The sequence below is a fragment of the Cimex lectularius genome, unplaced genomic scaffold, assembly GCF_000648675.2.
Source record: "Cimex lectularius strain Harlan isolate CLEC.00 unplaced genomic scaffold, Clec_2.1 scaffold82, whole genome shotgun sequence".
NCBI lineage: Eukaryota > Metazoa > Arthropoda > Insecta > Hemiptera > Cimicidae > Cimex > Cimex lectularius.
This window is the reverse complement of record NW_019392695.1, coordinates 1,514,410-1,540,943: the sequence shown is the minus strand read 5'-3', so window position 1 is coordinate 1,540,943 and position 26,534 is coordinate 1,514,410. Positions and strand designations below refer to the sequence as shown.

General features: G+C 33.9%; 3 protein-coding genes across 4 annotated transcripts; 2 read left to right on the top strand and 1 right to left on the bottom strand.

The window, feature by feature from the left end:
* The first annotated feature begins 2,352 nt into the window (after positions 1 to 2,352).
* Positions 2,353 to 7,385, top strand: LOC106664133 (protein inscuteable homolog). The gene is made up of 9 exons (XM_014389575.2): positions 2,353 to 2,510; positions 4,331 to 4,547; positions 4,609 to 4,851; positions 4,918 to 5,167; positions 5,390 to 5,629; positions 6,072 to 6,237; positions 6,370 to 6,724; positions 6,797 to 6,920; positions 6,978 to 7,385. Exons 1-9 carry the CDS (start codon positions 2,507 to 2,509, stop codon positions 7,074 to 7,076), a joined length of 1,698 nt encoding a protein of 565 aa, XP_014245061.1. The 5' UTR covers positions 2,353 to 2,506; the 3' UTR covers positions 7,077 to 7,385.
* A 2,678-nt stretch (positions 7,386 to 10,063) lies between these two features.
* LOC106664098 (3'-5' ssDNA/RNA exonuclease TatD) lies at positions 10,064 to 16,748 on the bottom strand. Its single transcript, XM_014389509.2, has 6 exons — positions 16,426 to 16,748; positions 13,330 to 13,428; positions 12,966 to 13,126; positions 12,719 to 12,902; positions 12,495 to 12,657; positions 10,064 to 12,429 (listed from the first exon to the last, which is right to left on the bottom strand). Exons 1-6 carry the CDS (start codon positions 16,565 to 16,567, stop codon positions 12,270 to 12,272), a joined length of 909 nt encoding a protein of 302 aa, XP_014244995.1. The 5' UTR covers positions 16,568 to 16,748; the 3' UTR covers positions 10,064 to 12,269.
* A 1,881-nt stretch (positions 16,749 to 18,629) lies between these two features.
* LOC106664099 (protein max-like) lies at positions 18,630 to 26,223 on the top strand. Of its 2 annotated transcripts, none has more exons than XM_014389510.2 (6): positions 18,630 to 18,783; positions 20,869 to 20,979; positions 21,149 to 21,272; positions 23,208 to 23,342; positions 25,751 to 25,825; positions 25,938 to 26,223. In XM_014389510.2, exons 1-5 carry the CDS (start codon positions 18,718 to 18,720, stop codon positions 25,777 to 25,779), a joined length of 465 nt encoding a protein of 154 aa, XP_014244996.1. In that variant the 5' UTR covers positions 18,630 to 18,717; the 3' UTR covers positions 25,780 to 25,825; positions 25,938 to 26,223. The 2 variants fall into 2 exon arrangements, 1 of the variants encoding a protein (XP_014244996.1); XR_001340135.2 differs by having other exon boundaries at positions 18,653 to 18,823; positions 25,938 to 25,954.
* Positions 26,224 to 26,534: the final 311 nt, after the last annotated feature.

Here is a 26,534-nt window from a genome sequence, read left to right as displayed (position 1 = left end):
GTGCTACTTTGCAAACAGTTGCGCATTGTTATCCGTTTATCTCTTTGCCCTGTTTGTAATTTCCTCCAAGATAAAAAAACAACAGCATTCCTTCTAATAATATTAGCGACAATGATTACTCCAAAGTCCATTTGTTGAATGTTTTTCATTTATAATTAATTTCAGACAGTTTCGTTGTTAAGCTTTCAATTCTATGGCTTATTAGTTATTATTTTAACGGGTTTGAAGTAAAACTTTGGTCCATTTATCCTCGCTTTTGATTTTGATCAGAGGGCAAAAGACACCAATGATCAGACTGACAAAACAGTTCTTTAATCCACGATCTTATGTCATCCGTACCAAAGTTTTTCCGGTTTTGTTAGAAAAATCCCTGAAATGCAATTTCCAAGGGGTCCAGCAATAAATGTTTAACCTTTTTAACGTGGAAATGTTTTTGGGCCTAATTTTTGCGTTGGGTTAGGGTTAGGGACGGAGTACGTTAGGTTAGGACGTCACGACGTTTACACTGCATACGATCCTTAAAAAAGAAATTTATTTTTCCTTTTTCATTATCAAGATTGAAAATAATTAATTACTAGTATAAGCTCTCGCCTCCCTGGTTAGAGTTTGGTTAGGTTACAAATTCATGATTAAATGTTTTTCCGAGGAAAGGAGAAAATCTTTTCTTTCCTGCAGTTACAGAGAAGAAAAGGCAAGGAACAGTCGACAGTTTAACATGAAAGAAGACGAGCGCATTAAAAAAAGAGAAGAATCGAAACATAGCGAGCATATCAATGGGCAATTTGTTTAAGTATTTATTTTACAGCGCAATTTCTAATTGTTTTAATTGAAAATAATTAACAGCTAGTTTAAGCTCCCCCCCCCCCATTTAGAGTTAGGTTAGGTTATGTACGATTAGTATTAATTTCATGATTCATTGATTTTCCGAGGAGCGAGAAAATATGAATTCATTTTTTTTCATTCAATTACAAATATACAAGAAAAGTCAGGCATAGAGTCAACCGTTGAACACGAAAGAAGAAAAAAATTATGAAGAAGCATATCAATGGAAAATTGAAGTATTTATTTTAAAGCGCAATTTCTGATTGTCAAAATTGAAACTAATTAACAGCTATTATTAGCTCCTGGCCCCCTCGTTAGAGTTAGGTTGCATATTCATGATTCATTGTTTTTCCGAGGAGCGAGAAAATATGTATTTTATTTTCATTCGTTCAATTACAAAGATATAAGAAACGTTAGGGCTTAACAGCTACTCTAAGCTTCCGTCCGCCTTGTTAGGGTTAAGTTAGGTTAGGATTAGGGTTAGGTTGGACATACAAGATTCAATGCTTTTCCGTGGAGCTGGAGTGCAGCAATTTTCGCCGTGTCACCAACGGCATTCGAGACCTTGTGTCATGAAAATGGCACCTTTTTCCCTTAATCCTTTTTTCTATCGCTCATCGCATTTTATTGAACTGAACGTTTCTTTTCTTGATGAACCCTTTCATTTTAAATCCTTCGAGTCTGCTCATAGATGTTTGACAACATATCCGTAAATTATCATTATCTTAACTATTAAAGCTTAAATATTTGTTTAAAAAACAATTTCCATGTAATTATGTACTTATCTGTGATTAAGCTCTATTAAGACATTCTATCATCAATCTTCCGCAGAAAAATCTACTTTCTTATACTTACCAAACCTCTGGCTATCTTCGCTATAAGAAAATCATTTTATTGCAACGGCATGGCTGACTGTTTACAATTAAATGTTATTCGGGAAAAGTGTCGGTAAAACATAAATAAGTTCATTCCTCTTAAAAATCAGGAAGAAGAAATAACCCGATGTTTTAACGAAAGCATTTAAAACATAAATTATTTCTATAAATTGGCTAAAGGCTTGTATTTATAATTCTTACATAATTTAACTTATTGCGTTATAGGAAGGAAAGGAGTTTTTTGTTTAAGAAATTTAATAGATAACATAATCTGGAGGACAAATTATACTTTCTAAACGTTGTAAATTATAGTCACCTTTTGTAAATATTTGAAATCGTAAAACCATTATTATGCACTTTTTTTTTTTAATTTTTAGCATCACTAATCCTTTTGAAACATAAATCCTTATAACTTAAGTTCCAACATTAGCATACAAAATGGGTAATTTTAAAAAGAATAAATAATGTTTCACACCAGCATACTAAATTTTATGGTCATGATTTAATACAGTGATTCAGAAGAAAAAATAAATAAAATAAAATAAGCAATTTACAAAAAAAAAAAAAAAAAAATCATATTCCCTTATCTTATCGGTAAACGGAATGAATACAACATGATAAAATGTTTTAGCAATATAATATCAGATCGTAGCCTAAACAACTTGTCCACTGATATGCTCGCTTCATTTTTAAATTTTTATAAATTTTTTTTTTCATAACTGTGCCATGGCGTTTCTTTTCTCTTCGTAACTGTAGGAAAGGAAAGAAAACACTCGCTATTTTCTCCGCTTTACGGAAAACGTTGATCAATGGGTATGTAACCTAATCCTAGCCCCACCAAACCTAGCCCTAACCCTACGTAACCTAACACAGCCCTGGGGGACGGGAGCTTACACTAACTGTTAACTATTTTCAATTTAGACAATCGGAAATTGCGCTATAAAATAAATACCTAAACAAATTTTCCATTGATAGGCTCGCTTTGTACTATTCTTCATTTTTTTAAATGTTTTTTCTTATTTCATGTTCAACCGCTGTCTCTGTGCCTTTACTTTTCTTTTCTCTTTTTTAACTGTAGGAAAGAAAAGAAAACACTCGCAAATTTTCTCCGCTTCACGGAAAAACATTCAACTACGTCTCTTTCAGCATCCCATCGCGGCACGGTAAAGCGGGGAGGCGGGAACACACCCGATGCTACGCCATGCGACGCTACCCGATGCTACCCTCTACGCTCTGCGATCCCCACTGTCCAGGTTTTCGTAGGGTAGCATCGGGTAGCGTCGCATGGCGTTGCATCGGGTGTGTTCCCGGCTTAAACGTCGTCCTAACCTAACGTAACCCGTCCCTAACCCTAACCATACATCACCTAATCTTACCTTGTGGGACGGAAGTTTTACAAGTTGTTAATTATTTCACAATCTTTGCAATCAGAAATTGCACTACGAAATACTTAAATAAACTGTCCACTGATATGCTCGCTATGTTTCGATTATTCATGTGTAAATGTTTTTAAATGTTCTTTTCTTCTTTCATGTTCAACGGTTGACTTGGCTTTTCTTTTCTCTTTTATAACCATATGAAATAAAAGAAAACACTCCCATCACAGTTTCCACTTCACGGAAAAACATTAACTATAGATATCCTAACCCTAACCTAACCGAACAAATGTACATACCCTGATAACATAAACAAAATTGTGTATTCAATAAAAAACATAGCCATGTTGAAATTTAATTTTCTGTTTTAAGTAAATATAATTAAAATTTCACAAGAATGTTGATTGATTATAATATTAAATTAATACTTTATTTATTCAATTTAAACACTTATTTTGTTTTAAAAAATTATAATTAAATCTTTTTTCATTTTTAATGGACTCCTTTTACCCTTTTTCCTATAAATCAATAAAAACCATGTTCACTGCATTAGTTACAATACAATTTGAAGTTTCGTTATCATGGGTAAGTCAAATTCATTTGGGAATAATAGATGAATCATTGAAAATTCGTTGATTTGCATTCTTTGATTAAAACTAACTATAATAACCAACATGTTTCAAATTCAACCGATTGGAGCTACAGGTATCAGTTTAACTTTTATAAAATTTAATTGGTACACAACAAATAAATATATTGTTGACAATTTGAATGATGAAGTAAACATTATTCTGTTGGTAATGTGCAAATCACATTCTTTAATGTAAAAAGGGTAAATGAAGGGTAAGTAAAAAGTTAAATATTTCATGACAATTTTATTGATTTTTCAAAAATAAATTGAATTAATTCAATATTAAAATCAACCAGCATAAATAATTTTACTTATATTTAATTAAAATAGAAAATTAAATTTTAACATGAATATGTTTGTGGCTGGATACACAATTTTTTTTTGTTATCAAGGAATTTATATAAGTTGGGTTAGGCTAGGTTAGTTAGGGTTAAGGTTAAGGTTAAAGTTAGGGACAGGGGTTAGGTTGCATATCCATAGTTGGATGTTTTTCTGAAGCTGAAAAAATTTGCGAGTGCTATTAGCATTTTCTAAATTCCTTTCTTCTGACAATAACTTTATATTACATTGTTCAATATATCCCTAGATAGAAGGATTAATTTTTATTGTTTGATATTCGTTTTTAGAGGAGATGGAACTGAAAATGACAAACCTGAACCGCTCCATGTCTCTTCAATCTCTTTGCAGCTCATCAAAGGAAAAATGGTTTGGGTCACTCAACAACTTGGACAAATGTACCTCAATTGAAAAATATGGTTCAAGCGAAAATCTGCCTCCACCTAAACATTGTTCGACACCAAAGTCCAAAATTTCTAACTATTGCAACCAAAAAGCACTCTACAGGTGAACTTTATATTTTAAATTTTATTTTAAAACAAGCTACGTTTCATTTTTTTATTTACAGGAATTCTTATGTTGGCAAAAAACAAAATATTTCCAATACATTGAATCCAACACCCGTTGATGTTTGGATGGAGGAACTACGTGTAAATTATGCATCCGAATGTATGACCTCCCTACAAAGTAAATCATTATTTAGCGATATGAACAGCAAAATAAAAATGCTCGTCGAACTGACAACTAAAGTCATTAAAATTCTTCATCAGCAAACATACCTCATTGCAAAAGAGTTTGACCACATATACAGGTGAATTTTTAATGACGGCTTAACAGCTCAATTGATGATCAATTACAGTTGCGTTTTTATTTAAAGGTGTTTGGAAAATAATTTGGAAAATGGTGTTTACGCCTTAATCGAATCGCTAGTTTATCACATGATTGATGTTCTTGAAGAACATTCCAATTGTGGAAACAACTTGGATGCTTATTATCAAGTCCTGGAAATGATTGATCCGATTACTTTGGATAGACTTTTACCTTTACCAGAATTGATATGGAAAATAAATGCTCTCGCTTTGGACTTTTCGAAAAAGATTGATATTCTACTATTAGAACAAATTAAGGTACAAATTTTAATTATTTAAACCTTTTACAATGAAGAACAATAATAAAATAAATATTCACAACGCAATTGCCATTATTTACATAAAAATTTAAATTTAATATTGGACATTTTACAATTCTAGTCAAAGTCTACACTTTACAAACCAAATGGTAAAAAATGGTCTGACCGAATGAAAATGTTTCATTGTTTGCTATATTTCATATAAAACCTATTGTTTTAGATAATGGTTGGTGTATTGGAACCACAACAGAATAACGATAGTTTGGCCATTGTCATGGATGGATTAAATGTGGTCGAATTACAACCAGATCATCTTGGAAACTTACTTGCTCGATGCGGAGGAATGACCACTCTGGTGCAACTACTTGAAACATGCAATAACGATTCAATAAATACTTCTATTGTGAAACTATTGGCAAGAGTGTGCTGCACACCGAGTGCAATTAAAGTGTTTAAAGATGTAATTACATTGATACTGTACTATAAACTATTGCATTGATGACAAAAAATTACATTATCTGAACTTATCAATAGATGGAGTGAATTCTCTTTAGGAAAGAAATCACATATTTTCTCCGCTTCACAGAAAAACATTGAACTATAAATATCATAACCCTAACCTAATTTAACCTAACATGTCCCTAATCCTAACTGTACCTAACCTAAACATTCTAACCTAACCTATCCTGCCCCTAAACCAAGCCCAAATATTTCTAACCTAAACTAACCCAACCCATGTGCATTCCCTTTAATTAAATTTAAGTAAATATTTTCATGATGCTGATTGATTTTTAAAATTAAATTGATGCTCTTTATTTAAAAAAAATAATGTTTAATACTGTACTATAAGCTTGTGCTTTATAGTACTTGTTAATATATTTAAAACCTTTTTGATTTTGCAGAGTTGCGGCTTGGAAATATTATGTAGAATGCTATCAACTTCTGAAATTAATCACAATAAAATGAAAGAAGGAATGCTTCTATTGTTGCAAGTCACTGGACCATGGCTTAAATACAAAATCATACCCTTAGAAAAATACGTAGTGCCCATAGTTTCTGCTTTGACAAGTAATTATATTGAAAATATTCTATTAATCTCTTTTTTTTAATGTATATTACACTTAATAGTTTAATAGCTTATGAACAGTTGTCAACAGTGGGAAAATATTGTAATTATTCTTAGATAAATTTGTATTTCAGGACTACTTATGCACGCTATTAACTCAGAAATGATACTTATCGCAGCAGCAGGTTTGGCAAATTTGAGCCATGAAGAAATAAGCTTGAAACCAATTGTTAACGAAGGAAGTGTTAACACAATACTGACAGTGATTAGGAACGGAGGTGTTAATGCAAGCATATTTTTGAAAGAGCAAGCGGCCACTATAATTTTAAACTTGTCAAACAAGCAAGAATTCCGCCATTATTTATGCGAAATCAGAGTCATACCAGCAATACTCTGCTTTCTCAAGTATGAATTAACATCAAAGACTTCATCCCTGATTGAAGCTACTACTTACAGGGTCCAATACAAAGCTGCTTTAACTCTCTCCAGGTAACATTAAAAAGATTCAATTAATAACTCTTGTCTACTATCAGTTTACTTAATATTTAATGCTTTTGTAAGGTTGTGCAACGAACGTGAAGCAGTACACCAGATCCAAGAGTTGCAAGGAGTGTCAAGAATCATTAAACTGTGCAAAGACGGAATTGAAAAAAACGGTCAAGACGGTGTAATTACAGCGTCGATGGTAAGTAACCGTCATCATAGCTTGTCAAATTTAAACAATAATACTGTCGCATTTTAGGAAGCACTGCACAAAATAATGGCATTCAGCAAAAATGAGGCTCTGCAAAAAGGAAAACAATTGTCAATTTGCTCAAAACAATTTGTATCGATCCATTAAAAAATCTTGGAAAGATTGCAGCTTATCATTAGACATTTAATTATTGTTTTTACCAAAAGCATGACTTTATTGTTATTTTTAAACATAAAATAATTAGTGTTACCAATATCAAGTGCAACAAAGATGTCATTTATAGTTTGTCTTAAGTGTTATTTTTTTAACATTATAATTAAAATCTTGTTAAAACTACATTATGGTTTTATTGTGATGTAAGTATTGTATTATTAATTTTTAACTGTATGCTTATTGATATGCACTTATATTGACATAACATTTGAAATTTTTAACTTTAATTATTAATAATTGCTGTTGTGTACATGTTTATCTCTGTTAATAAAATTTTATTGATGAAGAATTTTTTCCATTAAGGGATTTATACGTCTCCTGGCTCGTAGACCCAGAGTCATGGGATTTCTGACTCCTCCCACTCTGTAAACCAATATTTAATCATATATACCTCTGTTCCTGGCTAATAAGGATTAGGCCACTAAAAAAAGGTTTCCTCAAGAAAATTCTTCCTTTTAACATTCCATGGGTAAAATACATCCTCCCCCAACAGTTTGCTGAAATCACTTGGCAAAATCCTTGAACATCTCTTGAAGCACCTATATCTCATACTTGAAAGCTCAAGAGTCGTTCCATCTCATCAATTTCAGTTCAGGTGACATCACAGTACCATTTGACAGTCCTCAGGGAGGTAGACATCACTGCATCCTCGCTTGCATGGGAAGAATGCTGCTCGGGCATTTTTCTAGACTTGTGCATCCTCTGGAAACGCAAGGGCATCCTTCAATTCACATCTGACTTTCAAGTACAAATCAGAAAATCCATCCACTATGCTGAACCGGGTTTTCTGCAAGGCAGCATCCTTGGCCCCATTCTCTACTCATTATACAATCCACAAATTTCTGTCAAACATCAAACCGACCCGGACACAGTGGCAACCTTCAGAAAACTCCATGACAATCTTTCCTGTTTACAAGAATGGTCCAAGGAATTATGGGCCAGATCAGACTCAATGAAGACAAATAGGAAGAGGACCTTCACCTAACCTGCACCCTTTGTCATCACTTTTCCTCCTATGAAATCTCATTATTTGGGACTTGACATTGACAAAAGACTTAGAACCCCCGACTTGATTAAAAAAAAAAAAAAAAAAAAAAAAAAATTAGAACTAATAGAACTAAACAAGGAATACAAACTTCTCAGAAGACGACTTGCTTACCACTCAAGAAGATCAACCTCGAAGATGGGAGGAACACTTCTAAGAAATCCTCAACAGAGAATGCATAAGACCCCTGATTTCAGAACATACCATTCAGGTGAACAGCTTCACATTAACATAGAAGAAACCTACCCTAGAGAAGATAAAAGCCATAAGTGAACTTAAAAAAGGTAAGAGGGCCAGCGTGGATGGTATCCCACCCGAAGCACTAAAAGATGACCGTCCGAAAAGTGCACAAATGTTTAGCCTTAATAATAAGTCGAATCAGGCAGAGTGAGACAGTACAAAGCGAATGAAAAAAAAAAAAAAAAAAGTGTATCTTTGTAAAGATCCTGAAAAGAGGAGATGTTACCACTTGCAACAGGGTGTTCCTGTTGACAGCAGCCAGCCAAGTTTTTGCTAAAATCATCCTTAAAAGAATTAAAGCCATTTTTTAAAAGCGACTGAGGATAGAGCAAGTGGATTTAAAGAAAAATAAACCTGTAGACCTTATTAATACACTGAGAATTATAGTTCAGTAATGTGTTGACTGACAGCCTAGCCTTTAAATTTTGAAAAGTCCTACTTGATTGATCGTGGACAAATGTGGTTAATTTTGAAAGATACGGCATTCCCCCAAAAATTGTTAACCTGATTAAATGTATATGCCAAGGATACATCTGTCAGGTGAACCATGAAGGGATGCTTCCAGAACAGTTCAACGTGGACAGAGGAGTTAAGCAAGGACGCATCCTGTCACCCACCCTTTCATCCTGGTACTGGACGCAGTCATGAAATGAGGTCCTCCCTTGAAGGGAGGAAAAGAGACATTCAATAGAGATTACAGGAAAGATTGGAAGACCTTGATTTTGCAGATGAATCTGTCTCTTAGCACCGAGGGTAAGTGACCTTCAAGCCAAAATAACGGCCCTAAACATTACTGCCAAAGGGGTAGCCTTAAAAATAAATAAAGAAAAAAAAGAAAAGAAAGAAGAAAGTTAATGAGAATAAATCCTAGAACGGATAGCCCGCTGATAGTGGACGACCTTCAAGTTATTTTAATCTTAAATCAGTTTATTTCTTTACCTACCTAGGGGAAGCATGGCGTCAAAATTTGAAGATACAGAGGACGACGTGAAGAGCAGAATTAGGAAAGCCAATTGTGTATTTATAAAACTATATCCGATATGGAGGAACTAATCCATCTCTAGGTGAACCAAACGTCGGCCCTTCAACACGATAATCAAGTTCGGCCTATTATATAGATCCAAGACTTGTAAGTCAACAAAACTGTGATGAGTGCTCTTAGGTTTTTTTGAACCACTGCCTACAGCAGATTCTCGGGATATGGTAGCCAGTACAAATAAGCAATGTAGAGCTCTGGAAAAGAACTGGCCAGCTTACCATGCAGAAGTATGCAAGAAAATGGAAATGGATAGGACATACACTGAGAAAAAGAGAAGGCGCCTTCTAGAAAAGAATGGAACCCGCAAAGGACACGCAAGATTAGACGACCTAATTAGGCAAACATGGAGATGATTACTGGGAATGGAACAAAGGACAGTTAGGAAGTCGTGGAGAGAGGCCAAGAGTTGTACAGCAGACAGTGAGGGATGGAAAAAAATTGTGCTCGCCCTATATTCCACTGTGGCCAACAGGAATAGAAGGATGTACACATTACAATTACAACTGAGTGTTCCGACCTCCATAATCCACTCCAGTCAAAAATCCATCAAACCACTCTATTACTACTTCTTGGGATAAAATGAAATAAACAACAAACTTACTTTTATATTTGATCTTTAATTAAACCTTTGTTCATATACATTGGCAATTTGAAGAATTTCTTCGGCATATAATGAAAAACAAATCAAAACAATACGGCTCATGTTTAGCAATTATTTAAATTTATTTTTATGATATTGCAGTTGCTAACTTCTTGACTTGACCCTTAATATTAAATTCCATTGTACATTCAAGTCGAATAATATATTTGTATACTCTGGACTTTAAAAGCCTTCAATAAATTACAAATATTAAGAAACAATATAATAAAACTGATTTTTTTTCCATGCGGTTTAAAACTTCTCTATGCTACATCTAGAATAATAAATTACTAGTATCGTTCAGCTACAAAAGTGCTTGACATTCTGCGTTGAAAAGATCGAAACAATATAAGGCACAATCAGTATCTGTCTTATTGTCCACAAACTATCACAGCACAATTTAATTTATTTATAAAAATATGGAAAATAATCATTTGTTACTCAAAGTTAATTTCCTGATTTGAGACAATGAAATAATAAACATTTTGTAATTCATATATTTATAATGTTCGATGTTTAATTTTAACGGATTTGTTCGTAATTTTACTCATTTTCTGTTTTAATTAATAAGTTAAAAACCAAAACACATTCCTTACGTCGAATCACAAAATTTAAATTTTATAAATTTCATTAGTTAATAATTTATTTAATGATTTCTATGTACAACATTTAAAAAATTTCAACAAAAACAAGATACTGGTCAAAAAGAATTTTTTTAAAAATGAAAATGCTTCGACTACCATAAACGGTTGCAAATTGTAATGCAAGTCATGAAGAAAAAAAAAATTACTGAATGAACAAAACAAAGAAAAAATATGCCACAACACAAATTCATCCAACGAAGATAACAGGCAAATAAGGCGAATGCGATACTACTGCATTCTCAACAGTCAAGACATTGTTTCGTTGCCAGTAGGCATAACAAATAAATCTTTTTTAATTAAATAATTTATAAATTCAAAAAACATTAAATCGAAATATGTCAAAAACAACCCAGTGTAGACAAAATAAACCTAGATTTATAAAATATGCTCTTTATGTAAATAAATATTGATTTTATTTATTTATTTTTGATCTTTGGCAAATTATTATCGTCAAAAGAATAAACTCGACATGCTAGCAAAATAAATTCAAAATAAACAGCTTCCATTGAGCTACGAGTACAACACAAATTGGTAAATTTCTAAAACTTTTAAACAGACATATAACAAAAAAACTCAACAATATACTTTGTAAAGATAAAAAATAATATACATATACAACAGTACAAGCATTCACTGATCTATAGAATATTGAACAAAAAAATTATAAATAAAAAAAAATAGATTGTAACATTATCATGGGTGGTCTCTAATAAACTGTTGATAGTGATTTGATCAAAAATGATCATCTCTGTTCTAACCTGTGTGACCGTGTTCATTGAAAACTAGTCAAATTATAAATTTAAATTAAAAGTAAGCTATGTCATTTATTTATGTTTAAATTGTTTATTAACCGTTATAAAATTAACAATCTGTAAAAAAAGATATTAACATGTAGTTATTGTCAAAAAGGTCAAGATTCATGTGGAAAATATGAACTATAAACATACAAAAAAATAGTGTTTTGTTTAGAGCATGATTTGTCTCTAACTTGGTCATTAAAGATCAACTTGGTTTGCCTATCCTCACTGTTTTGGCCTATCAGATGTATTATCGCATACAGGATAGGCAGCCCAAGATGATCGGTAATGACCAAATTACAGGCACGACACCCAAAAAACTGCACAGAGAATATCAAGTTATTCTTGAATAAAACTGAAAATGGTTGTTACAAAATCCCACCTTCACTAAAGTTATGAACTTGAGATGATCAATTATGATCAAAATTCTATCAATAAGTATTACCCCAATGAAAAAAAAGAAGACTAAAATTTTCTCAGTCTTGGGTTTGCTTTTCATGCAAAGAACACATATAAATAATAAAGATTTGATACTTACATAATTCAATGGGAAATACTTGGCAACAAGAAAATATTGTCTCAGTTTCATATACCATTAAAAAAAAATTTTAAAAACCCTGTGCTCAAATTCAAGAAGCGTATTGACATTAAAATTAATAATGACACCTAATTATCAAAATTTTCTAATATAAAGATGTTTCATTACCTTATTATAAATTTACTTAGCTGAGGCCAAAAAGTTTGAGAGCGTTAAAAGACGTCGAAAGTGCAACATCCTCAGGCGATTTGTTCAGAAATGCCGCTACCATTTCTACGATTGCCGGAAGAGAGCATGGCTCATTTCTTTGAAAAGTGCAATAGCGATGTAAAAATGACAATGACCTGAAACAAAATATAATTAATATCTAAAAATGAATGTGCTGGTAGTGCAATTGATCTGCATTTACCTCTCTGTAAGTGCTGATTTGACGCGGTCTGGTAGTTTGGCAGCTCTAGCATTTGGATACATGAAAGGCGAGTCTGTTTGAACTAAAAGTTGTTCTAGAGGTATAGCATTCTTCTCTAGTAATGATTGGACGCCATCTTCTGAACTATCTTTTGTCAAAAAACCTATAAAAAAATAAATAAATTACAATTTGTTTAATTTTTTTTGTATTAATCATAAAAATACCTGTTATACACAAATAGACTCCGAGATTGAGATATTTTTTCGCATTAACTAGTGAACCTGTATACGAATATAAAACTATAGGGGGCAAAGAGGATTTATGCTCTTCGAGGATTGATATCACGTCATCATGAGCATCTCGTTCATGAATGCAAAGTGGCTTTCGTAATTGGCATGCTAGTTTTACCTAAACAATAAATTAAAAATTTTATTTTAATTTTCCCAAGGGAATAAATTCAAGAAAAAAAACCTGTTGTTCAAAAACTTGTCGCTGTACTTCTGGTGGACTAAAATTCTTATTATAATCCAATCCACATTCACCGATTGCCACACATTCACAATTCATTGCGATTTCTTTTAATTCTTCATAGGTGTCGTCTGCCCACGTTTTAGCCTCATGTGGATGAACTCCTACAATAAATGAATGTTAAATTGTTGTTTAAAAGACTTTTAATGTTTATAGAGTAGTGAGTTTTCTCATAACTGTAATTTAGTCGTTATAGTGTTGCAGCATTGCGCTATCCTCAGTGAGTCCAAAATGTCAAAATACATCTGACACACCAATACTGTTACACCGGACTATTACAGACTAATTAATTTAAAGATATACGTACCAGCAGTTGCGTACAGAGTCCCAGGGTATATCCTACTGAGTCTTAACGCCTCTTTACTCCCTTTTAAAGAAGACGTTGATACAACTATTTTCTGTACTCCTGAACATAGAAAAAACAAAAATCAGATTTATTAATAAACTAATAACTAAACTAGCAAGAATTGTCAGACTAGGGGCTATCAAGGTTAATCAGGCTATAGGCTCATCACCTCAGACTCTAATGGTGAGTGTTGGTCTGAGAGTTGGTGAACTCATGCTGAACGATTGGGCTTAAGTAGTTCTACAAAATCGCAAGTGAAGACAGACCCAATAAAGAGACCCAAATGCTGGTTCAGCACTACCTCAGATTTTATTTTATCTTTTCCTTCACAAATATAAAATATGAGAGATTTCCTCTTAAAGTCTATTGGGTGATTAACCTGTATTTTAGTCGTTTCAAATCATTTTGGTCCAAACAGCAATGATAAACAAACCAAAATGATCGTAAACGACCAAACTACAAATAAAAACTTATTAAGAAGAGGGTTTTATTATTTTTTTTTCAGCTCATGAAATAATGAAATGGCTGAGATAAGATAATGCTCAATTAATTTACGCGAGTTTTTCAAAATGAAAAATTAGTGTCACAGGCGGGACTCGAACCCACGACCTTTGGCTCAATATCACATCATCCACCACTGCTCCAATCACTTGAGCTACTGTGACTTCGATCGCCCATGCCACGAACTTCTCATTTTGAGTTATCATTTTATTCTAAATGTAAGCAAATCAAAGCTTCATATAGAAGCACATATATTAACGACTGTACTACATTAGCGGGACTGTGTACAATGCAAAGGTGTGATACTAGGTTAAAACCAAATTTTATTATTTTTTATCATTTTATTCTTAATTATACATAAGCTCAATTAATTATACACGAGTTTTTCAAAATAAAAAATTAGTGTCGCAGGTGGGATTCAAACCCACGACCTTCGGCTCAATATGCCTCTACTCTAACCACGATAAGATAATGGTGAAAGGACTGCCCTTTTTTTCTAAACAAAAGTTCTAAATGAAAAACTTTTCCTTCTATCCAATGTGAATTGTTTAATCATTAAATCAATAGAAAGTTGAGCTATCTAAACATTTATATCTATGTAATTATGAATTAATAATAAAAATTATTTAGTAAATGAACTACTTTTATGATGGGGTAAATTTGCTTCAAAATATCGGATACGACTAAGTTCACCAGACTTAATTTAAAATAAAGTTCCTCCATTTATTATAAATCTTTTTTTTGCCTTATTTTTCAATATCAGCCAGAGATGAAATGTATTACTGTATTTTTGGAGGAAGGGGGAAGTGAGCCCAAGACCACCGGGTCTATAAGCTGAGAATCTGACACGCTGACCATTCGGCTACTCTCGTCTCCCAATTCTTCATGTAAAAATATTATTTAAAAAATCAAAATCTGAAATTTGATTAAATGTTTCTTAGTATTTGTGAATCTTTCTTTTTCATCAGAGTTTCCACAACGCTCCAGACCTCCAACATGCTAATTTCATATGAACATATTATTGCCTTTTTAAAGTGGTATTGTAAGCTGATCTATGTCAATATACATTAAGAGTTAATAGTAGAGAAATAACCGTTAATGTATGGCAATAGTTGTAAGGAATTTTGTTATATTGGATTGTACATCTGACGGCTTGGCAACTCTAGTAGGGAATAAAGAAACATTTCTAAAAGCACCCAGGGAATATGAATGAAACAAACGAATAGATTCATTGACAATAGAACTAGGGGTGGCGTAATAGAAGCTTCCAGGAATTATGATGTGTTGCATGGACAGCCAGATGTCCATGACCTACCAACAGAAAAACGACATTGAGTGTCAGGGCCTCAAGAATTCGGTTTTCCTTCCCTCCAGGGGAACTCTCAGTTTGTTTCAGGGACGGACAAAAGTGAAGGAATTGAAAAGCATATCGGTTAAGGCACAGGTAGAAAAGTAGATGAGTTGAACTGAGCCGACTGACAAGGAGTTTTCACAAGGTAGCACAAAGCTGAAAGATTCCTGGTGTTGGCAAGTGTCTCATTTGGGATAAATTATGCAAATAAGCTCACCCTTAGGCCGGGTTCACACCTGAGAGATAAGATATTTATCGCATAAACATTAAACCCATGATTTTTATTCTAAGATATGTGGGGTTCATACCGAAGCGATAAGACATAAGCCAGTCAGCCAATCACAAGTGAACACTAGTTCACCTCTTTGGAAGGAGGCCTGAATGTCCTTGACTCACTCAGCGATATGGACATAGTCTATGCCACTTACAGTACCATGTGACCATATGTGACGGAAGGAACCATAGAAACATTGGATTCAATGTGTGCCTCCTTGGAATAAGAACGCATTAAAAAAAAAAAAAACCTTGGAATAAGCAAGATGGATACAAAATAATGTGGACGACTGTGGTTTGTAAAAGCTCCATCCCTGCAGTATTTATTGAGTAACCGCCTCATCTGAAAGAGGCCTAAATGTCCTCGACCCACTTAACGATATGGATATAGTCTACACTACTTACAGTACTATGTCAGGGCTAAGGAATCATAGAAACCTTGCATCCAATGTTTCTATGTCTCCATGGAGTAGGAAAGCATAAAAAAAGTTGGAAACTTGTCCAGATACGCTCATTGATGCCCATCCATTCAACTAGTTCACCTTGTCGGAAAGAGGCCTAAAATGCCCTCAACTCAACGATATGGGTAGTACCATGACGCTGACAGTACCATGACAGGAATAAGGCGTCATAACAACATCGGACAACACACGAAATCTTAAATACTATTTTGGACAAATCGACCCATGATGTACAGATGATGAAGAAGATCCGACAAGGGTCATAGGTCATTATGACTAGTCACTATGACCCTTATTGTATCCTCTTCCTCATTAGAAGTCTTGAACGTTAGCTGACAGTCCAACTGTTCCGGCTTGCCTGTTAAACTTCATTCTAAAGACTTCATTGGACTGTCCTGTCTGGCTTGAAACAGGTCATTCTACAGACACTATTCTGAAATGTTCAAGCATATTTTATAAAGAAACCCTCACCTGCATCTTTAGCCCTCGAGACGACGGATTCTAAATTTCGACTGAATTTTCGGTTCGTCAGATTCGCTCCGACGTCGATCAAAATGTAATTCTCGAAACATTTTTCCATTTTACTGGAATCGGAACTCTTAGATTCTGCCATATCTACCGAATAGTAGTAGAAGAAAAAGTCAGGAAATAGAAACACTTAAGACTTAGAAGAAAAATTATCGTTGACCTCTAAGAAATTACACAGAAAAGCGACTAATTTGGAAAACTATTAAGATAAGAACTAATATCAACTGGAATCTAACAAAGTACTAAAATTAATGTTATAAAAGTAACCTACTCAAACTAAAATTTGTAAACAAGATAAGATGAATCGTTCGCCGAGTGAACGGCTCTCATGAACGATTCAGTTCCGTCATCAGTAACTGGATCAGTAACATTTAATATCTTGATAATAAAATTTATGATGATTGTAATTGATCGGATTCTCTGACAAAATCGGTGAGGAAAAAGGATTCGAATTTCCGTAGGTGAAACTTTCATGATAGGAAAATCATTTTAATCTGGCATCAAAAATTTTTCTTTCAACGTAGACATTTCCTTGTATTAACTATTTTAAATATCAGTTATGGTTTCGATGTAGGAAACTATTTTTTTTAAATAACATTTATTTAATATAAACTCTAACTACAAAAGGATTCTATTTTAAAGTCTATACAGTTAGTAGTCCCGAGTGGATCTGACGAAGAGGGGTCTTAACGCTTACAATACATTCTCTGAATTTATACAGGGGTAATATCATTTGTCGCTGAATTAGTGATTTTGTGCAGGCGTATCTTTCTGCGTTTTCTATGTAAACACACACCCACTCTTTCTCTCTTTTTCATTATTTTTCCTCACACTGTCTCTATTTCTTTTTTTCTTTTTTTTCATTCCTATTATTTCTCTCTCGGTCTGTCTCTCTCTCACTCTCTCTCTCGCACTCTTTATATTTTTCTCAACTATATCTCTTTCTTTTTCTCTTCTTCATTTTCAATCTTTTTCTATTCCTTTTTTCGCTAACACTTACACACTCTGAATCTGTTTTTCGTTTTGTCACACTTTCTTTCTTTTTAAATTCCCATAATTTTCTGTTCCCTTTTCACTCTCGGTCTCTCTCTCTCTTTCTCTCACCCTCCCTTTCTTTTTTTCCAGTCCCATTATTTTCTTTCCCTGCACCTTCAACGGTTACTCTCTTTCTGTTTCACTCTCTCTCTTTTTCTGTTTCTATCTTTCTTTTTTCTCACACTGTTTTCTTTCTTTCTCTTTTTCATTCTCATTTTTTTCTGCTCCTTTTTGTCTCTAAAACTTTCTGTCTCTCTCTTTCTCTTTCTTTCTTTTTTCTCACACTGTATTTCTTTCTTTTTCTCGTATTCCTTTTCATTCTTTTTTTCTCTAACACTGACACCCTCTCTCTCTTTTGTCACACTGTCTTTCTCTTTCTTTCTTTTTTTCATTCCCATTATTTTCTGTTCCTTTTTCTCTCTTGGTCTCTCTCTCTTTTTCTTTCTTTCTCACTCTCTTGCTCTTTTGCTTTCTTTTTTCCCCTACTGTTTCCCTTTCTTTTCTTTTCAGTCCCATTATTTTCTTTACCTTTTCTCTCTCTCTCATTCTTTTTTCCTTTACTCTCTTTCTTTCTGTTTTTTCATTCTCATTCTTCTTCTGTTCTTTTTTGTCTAACACTCTCTCTCTCTCTCTATCTATCTATCTATCTCTATTTCGTTGTTTCTTGCCCCTCTCTCTTTTCTCTTCCTTTCATCTTCTCTCTCTCTCTCTCTCTCTCTCTCTCTCTCTCTCTCTCTCTATCTATCTATCTCTATTTCGTTGTTTCTTGCCCCTCTCTCTTTTCTCTTCCTTTCATCTTCTCTCTCTCTCTCTCTCTCTCTCTCTCTATCTATCTATCTATCTATCTATCTATCTATCTATCTCTATTTCGTTGTTTCTTGCCCCTCTCTCTTTTCTCTTCCTTTCATCCTCTCTCTCTCTCTCCCTCGCTCCCTCTCTCTGTCTTTCTTTCTTTAATTTATCTTGATTGAATTTAAAAGGATTCCATGAATCAACCTTGCATATTCTCCGGATGTTACGTCACAACTTTGAACGACGATTCAAACCATCGGATCATTCCTGAGCGAACGAATCTTATTAGAAAATAGAAGTTTGCAATTTGCAAGGTTAGTTTATAGTTTACTTTACACCTCAATGGATTACACCAAAAACAACTTTGATTAACTCAATTTCCATTGTTTTGACTTAATTTCGGCCATAATGACTAATTCTGAAATTTATTCGTGTGTGACGCTCGATAACGAGAACGGCAACAATGTGGATATGGTATGACAGGCATGACGATCCGTAATATTTTTGTTACGTTGTAAGTTAATTTAGACAAGTGTAACTTCTTTTCAAGAGCTATTGTTCTAGAATTCTTTACAGTTGAACGGCGTACAAAGGAAATAATGAAGCAAAAGCACGGACAGGCAGTCAAGTGTTAGGAGGTCCTACACAAGTTGGTTTGGGAATGGTTTATAATACGGTACAAAGATAAAAAGCAGCAGAGCGTCAAATGTAGGTATCACAGTGTAAGCAAATCGAATGAGACAGATAAATTTGCAAAAGGTGCATCATCGCAGTGGAACCGTATTTAGGCGACCAAGGAAACTGCAGCGAATTGCTTCAAAAAAAGGGTATTTTTCACTAGCCTTGACCTCTCAGTTTGAACTCATGCTGAACCAGTATCAGGCCGCTTATTGGGACTGTCACAGGTTTGAATAATCCAACAAGTGGTTCAGCTTGAGTTCACAGACTCGCAGACCAACACCCAGCATCAACCCTCGTTTGATAATAAAAAAGTTAACTATTTTGACCAGAAGTAAGATGAGGAAGAATGCCATACAAAAGTGCAAACAGGCATTTAGAACAAAATGAAATAAAGCCTGCCCTAAGAGAAATCCATCATAAAATCCTAAAAAATGCTGAAAACAGGGGGTCCTTAGTATGGTACACAGTTTCCAAATGGAATAGGAGTGCGGGCAGGACACAAATTTTGACCATCTATTTTCCAAGGAGGAGAGAGAAAATGGATTACAAGGTTCATAGATTCCAGACAACTAAGCAGCGGAGGTTTTAGATTTCTCAATCTTCAGTTCAAGAACTCAGAGCTGCTAACTTGGATGTCGGCTAGAGCACGATGGGATTGAAGGTGATAGGCTGGAGAAGAAAACCAGGAGCAGCCCTCATGCGGACCAGAACTGCAAAGACTCACCTCCCAAAGCAGAACTGAACAAATGGATGCAGACAGAAATGACTACACACTGAACAAATTCACTAAATAATCAAAGGAAGCAGACAAACAAAAATATCTTGAATTAAGGAAAATAATAGGCCCTTATACTAGGCATTTCCCAATTAATTACCAACTTAAAACCTTGGAAAAACAGGCAGAAACCAGCCTACTATGACAGGAAACACCAGAGGCGCTGGAATTTTGTTATTGCAAATCGTTAGCCCAGAAACTGTACAGTTACATTGGAAAGGCGACATTAACTCCTAGGGAAATAAGCGACCCTGAAAAGTGCCTTGAGGACTTCCTGGAGTTTGGAAATAAAGAAGGGTCAATTTTACGATAGGTCTTTGAGATCACAGTGGAAGACAGGGAAACTACCTTGACTGGTGACCCTGGAATGTAAAAAACAGGAAGAAGTCCTCTCTGCGGGCCGGAATTGTGGAGACACAGGAGAGGGGCCCAGCTACAAGCGATGCAGAAGGAGGTTTGAGAGAGCATCTGAATACATCTTAGGAGGAGGGTTGTGGAGAGAGTGAGTGAATGACCACTGAAGGTGCAGCAGAGAAAAGAAGAACTAACGGGCAGCAACAGTTAGCAAGAGACTGAAGCAACTGGAATTTGGTGTTGGTGAGGTTTGTCTTAGGTGAGGGTAAATATTATCCATCATTCTGGTTAGCCAGGATGTCTCAGCTGCTCACAATGAGGAAAATCTGGTCTCTCTCCTTGGACCTGTCAAACTCAACTTGTCATCTTAATTGCTCAAACAGTAGGCAAATTGGTCAACTTTGGTAGCCACCAATCCCCTTCTGGGTGTCCATCTCACTCAATCCAGGATGGTCTCAGCTACTCACAATGAGGAAAATCCGGCGAAGGGCCAACGCCTTGTCACTCGTCTCTCTTCTCGGTCCTGCCAGACTCGATCTTTCTCCTTAGTGATCCCTTCCTTTATGGTTAAATCCTATTGTTTTTGTAAATTCCATATGAAATTTATAGGATTCGAAGAAAAGTATCTTTAAGCGGTCCCATCATCCATGACACTCAAAACGCAATATATATTTTTTATTAGTCAGTAATAATTTAAGTTGTAAATTAAGTTTTGTTTGGTTAACATTTCTGTTTTTATCTCTTTTTAGGCAGAAAGAAGAGCTCATCACAATGCTTTAGAAAGGAAGAGGCGAGAAACTATTAAAGAAACTTTTACTACTCTAAAGGATGCCCTGCCTTCCTTAAGGGGAGAGAAAATGGTAACTAATCAAAATCATAGTTGGTGGTGGTTACAGTGAAACTATGAACTCTCAAATCATTGTACTAGATCTAACCTGTAGTTTGGTCATTACTGCTCATTTCGGTCTGCCTATTCCCGTTGGTTTGTCAGTGAAAAAAAAGTTACCTTATTGTTTTGTTTTTTTCCAGGCTAGTAGGGCTTTGATCTTAAGAACTGCTGTGGAACACATACAGACCATGCACAGAAGGAATACAATACATCAACAAGATATTGAGGACCTTAGGCGTGAAAACTGCCTTTTGGCTAATCAAAGTAAGTTCAAACTGAATATACGAAAGTAAATTATTTGTACAGTTGAAATCTAAGGGTTTTGCCCATCTTTCGATCACAAGGCACAAAACTCCTCATAGCATTCTTTTTATTATGTGAATTTTTACAAAAATGTTCCTAGGTCATTCACTATAAACGTTGGTGCAATGTCAGCATAAAACATGAGCAATATGTGTAGTCTTGAAGTGATTTATTCCAGTTTAGCAAAGTGAAGTAAGTAGTAAACTCTACGTTCAGTACACAAAAACCTTCAAAATTCCACAAAACGCAAAATCGGTGAAGCTTCAGTTTAGGAGCTTTCTTATGATCGTTGTCCAATCACTTGTAATGATTCTTTGAAAATTGGCCGTCTTTTGGATTTTGCAACAAATTTACACAGATGAAGTTCAAACAGGGCTTAATATTTGAAGATAATTCAAAGAAGGGACTTCGGCCACAGCTACAAATCATGCTAGTACCGGTTTATTGACTGTATCAGTCTGTAAGTTTTGTCTTGCAATAATTTGATAAAGTGAATAATCAGTAATCGACATAATATAAAAACAAAGATCTTAGCAAAAATTATAAAATCCTGTTGTAAGAATAAAGTAAGAACAAATAGTAAAAACCTGTTAATGTTAGGATAATTTAAAGCTATAATATATTTGAAATCTTGTGCTTTTTAATATTAAACTAGAGTAAATTTGACGAATCGTCAACCCAGAATAAAAGATATGTTTTTAAAAAAGGATTGAACACTGCACTCACTCCATCATCCATCATTCATCATTTCTAAAAGATATGTTTCCAAGATCTGGAGGATAAAGAGACAAGATGGCACAGTAAATAGAAAAAGTGATTCATTTAAGGGAGAGTTCCTAAATAATTGCGATAATGTATAGGCAGGGATCATCAATAAAATCAGATTTGTGGCGCCTGGACTTCTACACATTGACGATGAAGGGAATATTCCTCAGTATTTATATTAGCCGGATAACTTAAGTCATGACTTGCCTTTTTAAAAAAAACTTTGGCCAGGCCACAGGAATTTATGTTTCCTTCCCTCCACCCTTATTTGAAACTAATGGAATAAAGTAATTATTACAGGATGGTTTAATGTTTAACTACCCGTTGGGTGTCGTGGACGAGAGGTCAAACCCAATACTTTCTTTGTATTATTCACAATTAAAAACTCATGGGCTATGCCGGGATTCAAACTCAGGACCACTAATGTGGTAAATATAAGTTGAACACCCTTATCACTAAGCCATCCTGGTCTTTTATTTGAAATAATATAAAAGTGGAAGATTGGAAAAAAGAAGATGGACTTCATCCAGGGCATCCAGGACGGCATCCCTCGGCTGCTCACAATGAGGAAAATCTGGCTGACACATTGTCCCTTGTCTCTCTCTCCTTGAGCCTGCCCAACTCAACTTATCTCCTTACTCACTCGAACAGTGGGAAAATTGTCTTCCTCATTGTAGCCACCAGTTCCCTTCTGGGTGTCTGTCGGCCGGACCACGGTGGTTCTGTCTGGAGGGCAAGACATCCCAGCTTTCGCTGCTTTATCTGCACCTTCGTTGCCCTCCAGAAAACACAGGAACTAATGGTTAATAAGAGACTGAAGTATGTGGAATTTCTTGTGGTCTTAGGTGAGGATAAATATTGATAATAAATTCACCTCTAAACTGTTAAAAGTTATGACTGAAATAACTGTAAATATTTTGATCATTATTAAACATTAAATCGGTCCAGGCAAATTACAATAAAGGTGTATAAATCTGATTGTTTTATTCTTGAACCTTTCTTACACAATGCATAAATAAGCATGAAATATCCTAGTTTTTATGATAGAGTGTCTGTGCTGTTTACACAATCAAGTCAAAAATTAGTCTTTACTGTCTGAAATAAATTGCAATATATTTGCTTTTGTTCCAGTCCAATCTCTTGAGAAGACCCACAATGTGCCATACTTGGGTGATCCGGTTCCATTGGATAGTACAAGTTCGGAATCCGATTCTGATCCAGACTGCGAAGGCGATAATAATAAAACCAAGAAACTAACAGTTGCGGGTTTGTAGATTTTTTATATATAATTATGAGTTAGTTTTTTTAAAATTAATGAATGAGCAATCAAATGAAAAAGTGATAGCTAGTGTTAATGAAATGACAAAGACTTAATAACTAGAAAAACTGAGTGGTCCATTTTGATATAATAACAAGAAACAAATTCTTCATAAATTTGTCGAACACATAAAACCCAAATTTTTTTTTTTTAACTCATAAACTTATTTGTGGAGTTAATGTCAAGATCTCAATTTTTTTAATTTGTACTTATATGTTGCTGTGTTTTTTAAATTAATTAATTAATTTTTTAGTTTTATTTTATTTATTTATTTATTTTTAAATGAGGGTTCGCAACAGCAGAGGTCATATCGAACCTCGGGGTGTTGGTGTTTAAAAAAAAGCCCATTTGTAATTAAGTGGGGGACCTTTACCTTAGTGATGAGCACCATGATAACGCCTAAACAGTTGCACCCACCGACAGCCCCATTATTTTGTTACAAATAATTTTGATTAAGCCAACAATTTTATCCCAAATTTTTAGAACCATGGTAAAAATTGTGGAATGATTATTACTTGTGAATTGTTAATGTACTTGTACGTATATTTTGTAATTTTTTAAAAATTATTTGTTAACTGCTTGTAACTGCTTCATAAGACTTTAAATGAAGCTTAATTTATTTGTGAACTGTGTTTTTACAATCACGGTTTTTGATATCATATTGAGATATTTATGTCCAGGAAATTTTAATTACTGGGTAATGTGTTTAGGCATGTAATATTTATTAGGTATGTAATATATATATTATTTTTATCTATTTTTTTGGTATATTTTATTGACTGAATAAACTTTGTATCTAAAAAAATGCAAAATTAATTTTAATTTGCACAGTTTTGTTCCAATTTCAATAAATGAAAAAACACTTGTTTTAATTAATTTTCGGGTTATTTACTTATTTCCTACACTAAATCCTTATATTCTAAATGAATTGCTTGGAGAGGTGAAATATTATCCAGCTTTGGAATTTTCAGTAGTAACATAGGCAAGAGCATATTTTTTGAAAATGATTTGTCATATTTTTTTAACTGCATCCATATCCCATTTGCTCTTACGAAAGTAAAAAAAAAAATCTGTTTAAATTAGGTCTTTCGTAGGTAAGTTATAAACTTCTGGTTCTTAAACACATTTTTTTAATGTGAAAATTTGGTTGGTTTACAAGTTTAAGGAAATTTTTGAACAAGAGCCCCAGAAAACTTGTCATGTATTCAAATTTCATGACCATTCATATGAATCATACTTGATCATTTGGACTGTCCGGCATGTTCCAGAATTTCGCCATCCTCATTGGGTGTTTGTTTGCTTAAATGACAGATGTTTTCATCAGTAGTCTTTTATTATCCTTGTCCGTTTATTCAGACCGTTTGTCTTATTTGAGAAATTCTACATTTTTCATGACTATTCATATCAATTGTACTTAATCATTTGGCCCATCAGGTGTGCTTTGTCATTCACCATCCTCACTGGGTGTCGGTTTGCTTCATTTGAAAATGACCCAATAATTTTTTCATCAGTAATCGTATCCTTGTCCGCTTTTTCTTACTCTCTTACTTCAGCAATTTTACATTTTTCATGACTGTTAATATCACCTGTACTTGATCATTTGGTCTGTTAGGCGTGTTTTTTCATTCGCCATCCTCAGTGGGTATCTGCTTGCTTTATTTAAAAATGACAGAAACATTTTTTCATTGGTAATCTTTGATTATCCCATCCGCTTTTCTTACTTTCTTATTTTAGCAATTTTACATTTTTCATAACCATTAATATCAATCATACTTGATCATTTGGTCCGTTAGGCGTGCTTTGTCATTCACCATCCTCAGTGCGTTCTGTTTGCTTCATTTGAAAATGATAGAATTATTTTTTAAACATGAGTAATTTGTGAGTTTATTCTTAATCTATGCCTTATTTCACAATTTTAAATGTTTTGTCCTGGTTCATCTTGGTTGTCATATTCTTTGCCTGAACATCTTGCTTTGGCCAGTTACGTTTTTTTTACAATCTTTTCCTGCACTTCTCACAAAAATTACTTTGTGATTTTATTGTTCGCAGCTTTATAATGACTTCAGCTAACTAGCATTCATATTAGTTATTTCATATTCATGTTCATATTAGTCTTCCTTGTTCTTAATCTTGCTTTAATACCATTGACAATTTTGACCATAGACATTTTGACACCATAGAACCATAAAAGTCCTACCATAGACCAGTGACAAAATTTGAATGAATGAATACTGTACAATGAAACTGAGGAGAATTTTTGTTTTAATTAAACAAGACTGACAAGTGTTTTTCAACAAGAACCACTTCGGGGGGATCAAGTGAGATTTTATGTTGTAATTTTCAATTTTATGTACAGGTAAAACACTGATTGTACATATCCTGTGATGTTACTGAACTTATAAGACGAACGAGTACTCGTTGTAAAATTAACGTAAGAAAAACAATATAATGAAGTATTTTTATTTTGTTTCTGTTGAAGTGAAATTGTGCGTATTTTTGTATCATGAAATGATTTTGTTTCACGAAATGTTTTTGTTTTACAGGTTGAAATTGCGGCTGTTAAAATAAAAACTATGTTTAACTTAAGTTTGGTGCTGTAAAAAAAACCTTTATATATATATACATATATATAAAACCAGTTACTAGAAGATTTAAATTTTTTGTTGATTTCACATTAATTTTGTCGTGATATTATTAATTTATATAGATTGAACTTGCAAAATTTATTATTCTAAAGTTGATATGTTTTCTATACTTTTAATGTTACCAACTCTGTGGCAATTAAGAAAAAAATGTTGATTTTGGATAGATTTTTTATTTTTATTTTTACATAAGTAAATATTGTTTTTGTGACAAATATAAATGATTTATCTTAAATTTAAGGTTAATAAAAAATATTTATGATTTGTTGGGATGATAAGTTGTCGTTAATTTTCAGTTAATTTCCCATACAAAACACAGAAATCAAAACAAATTCCATTTCAACAGCACGTTAGGAGCAGCAAAAACAAGCCTATACAGATTTTACAAGGAAGAAGAAGAAAGCGGAACGTTCTCTGTTGCGAAGGCTGCAGGCTGAAATTCCAACTCATAGGAGAGGAAAAGCCAAGGCCTAAAGGATACACATGGTAACCCTTAAA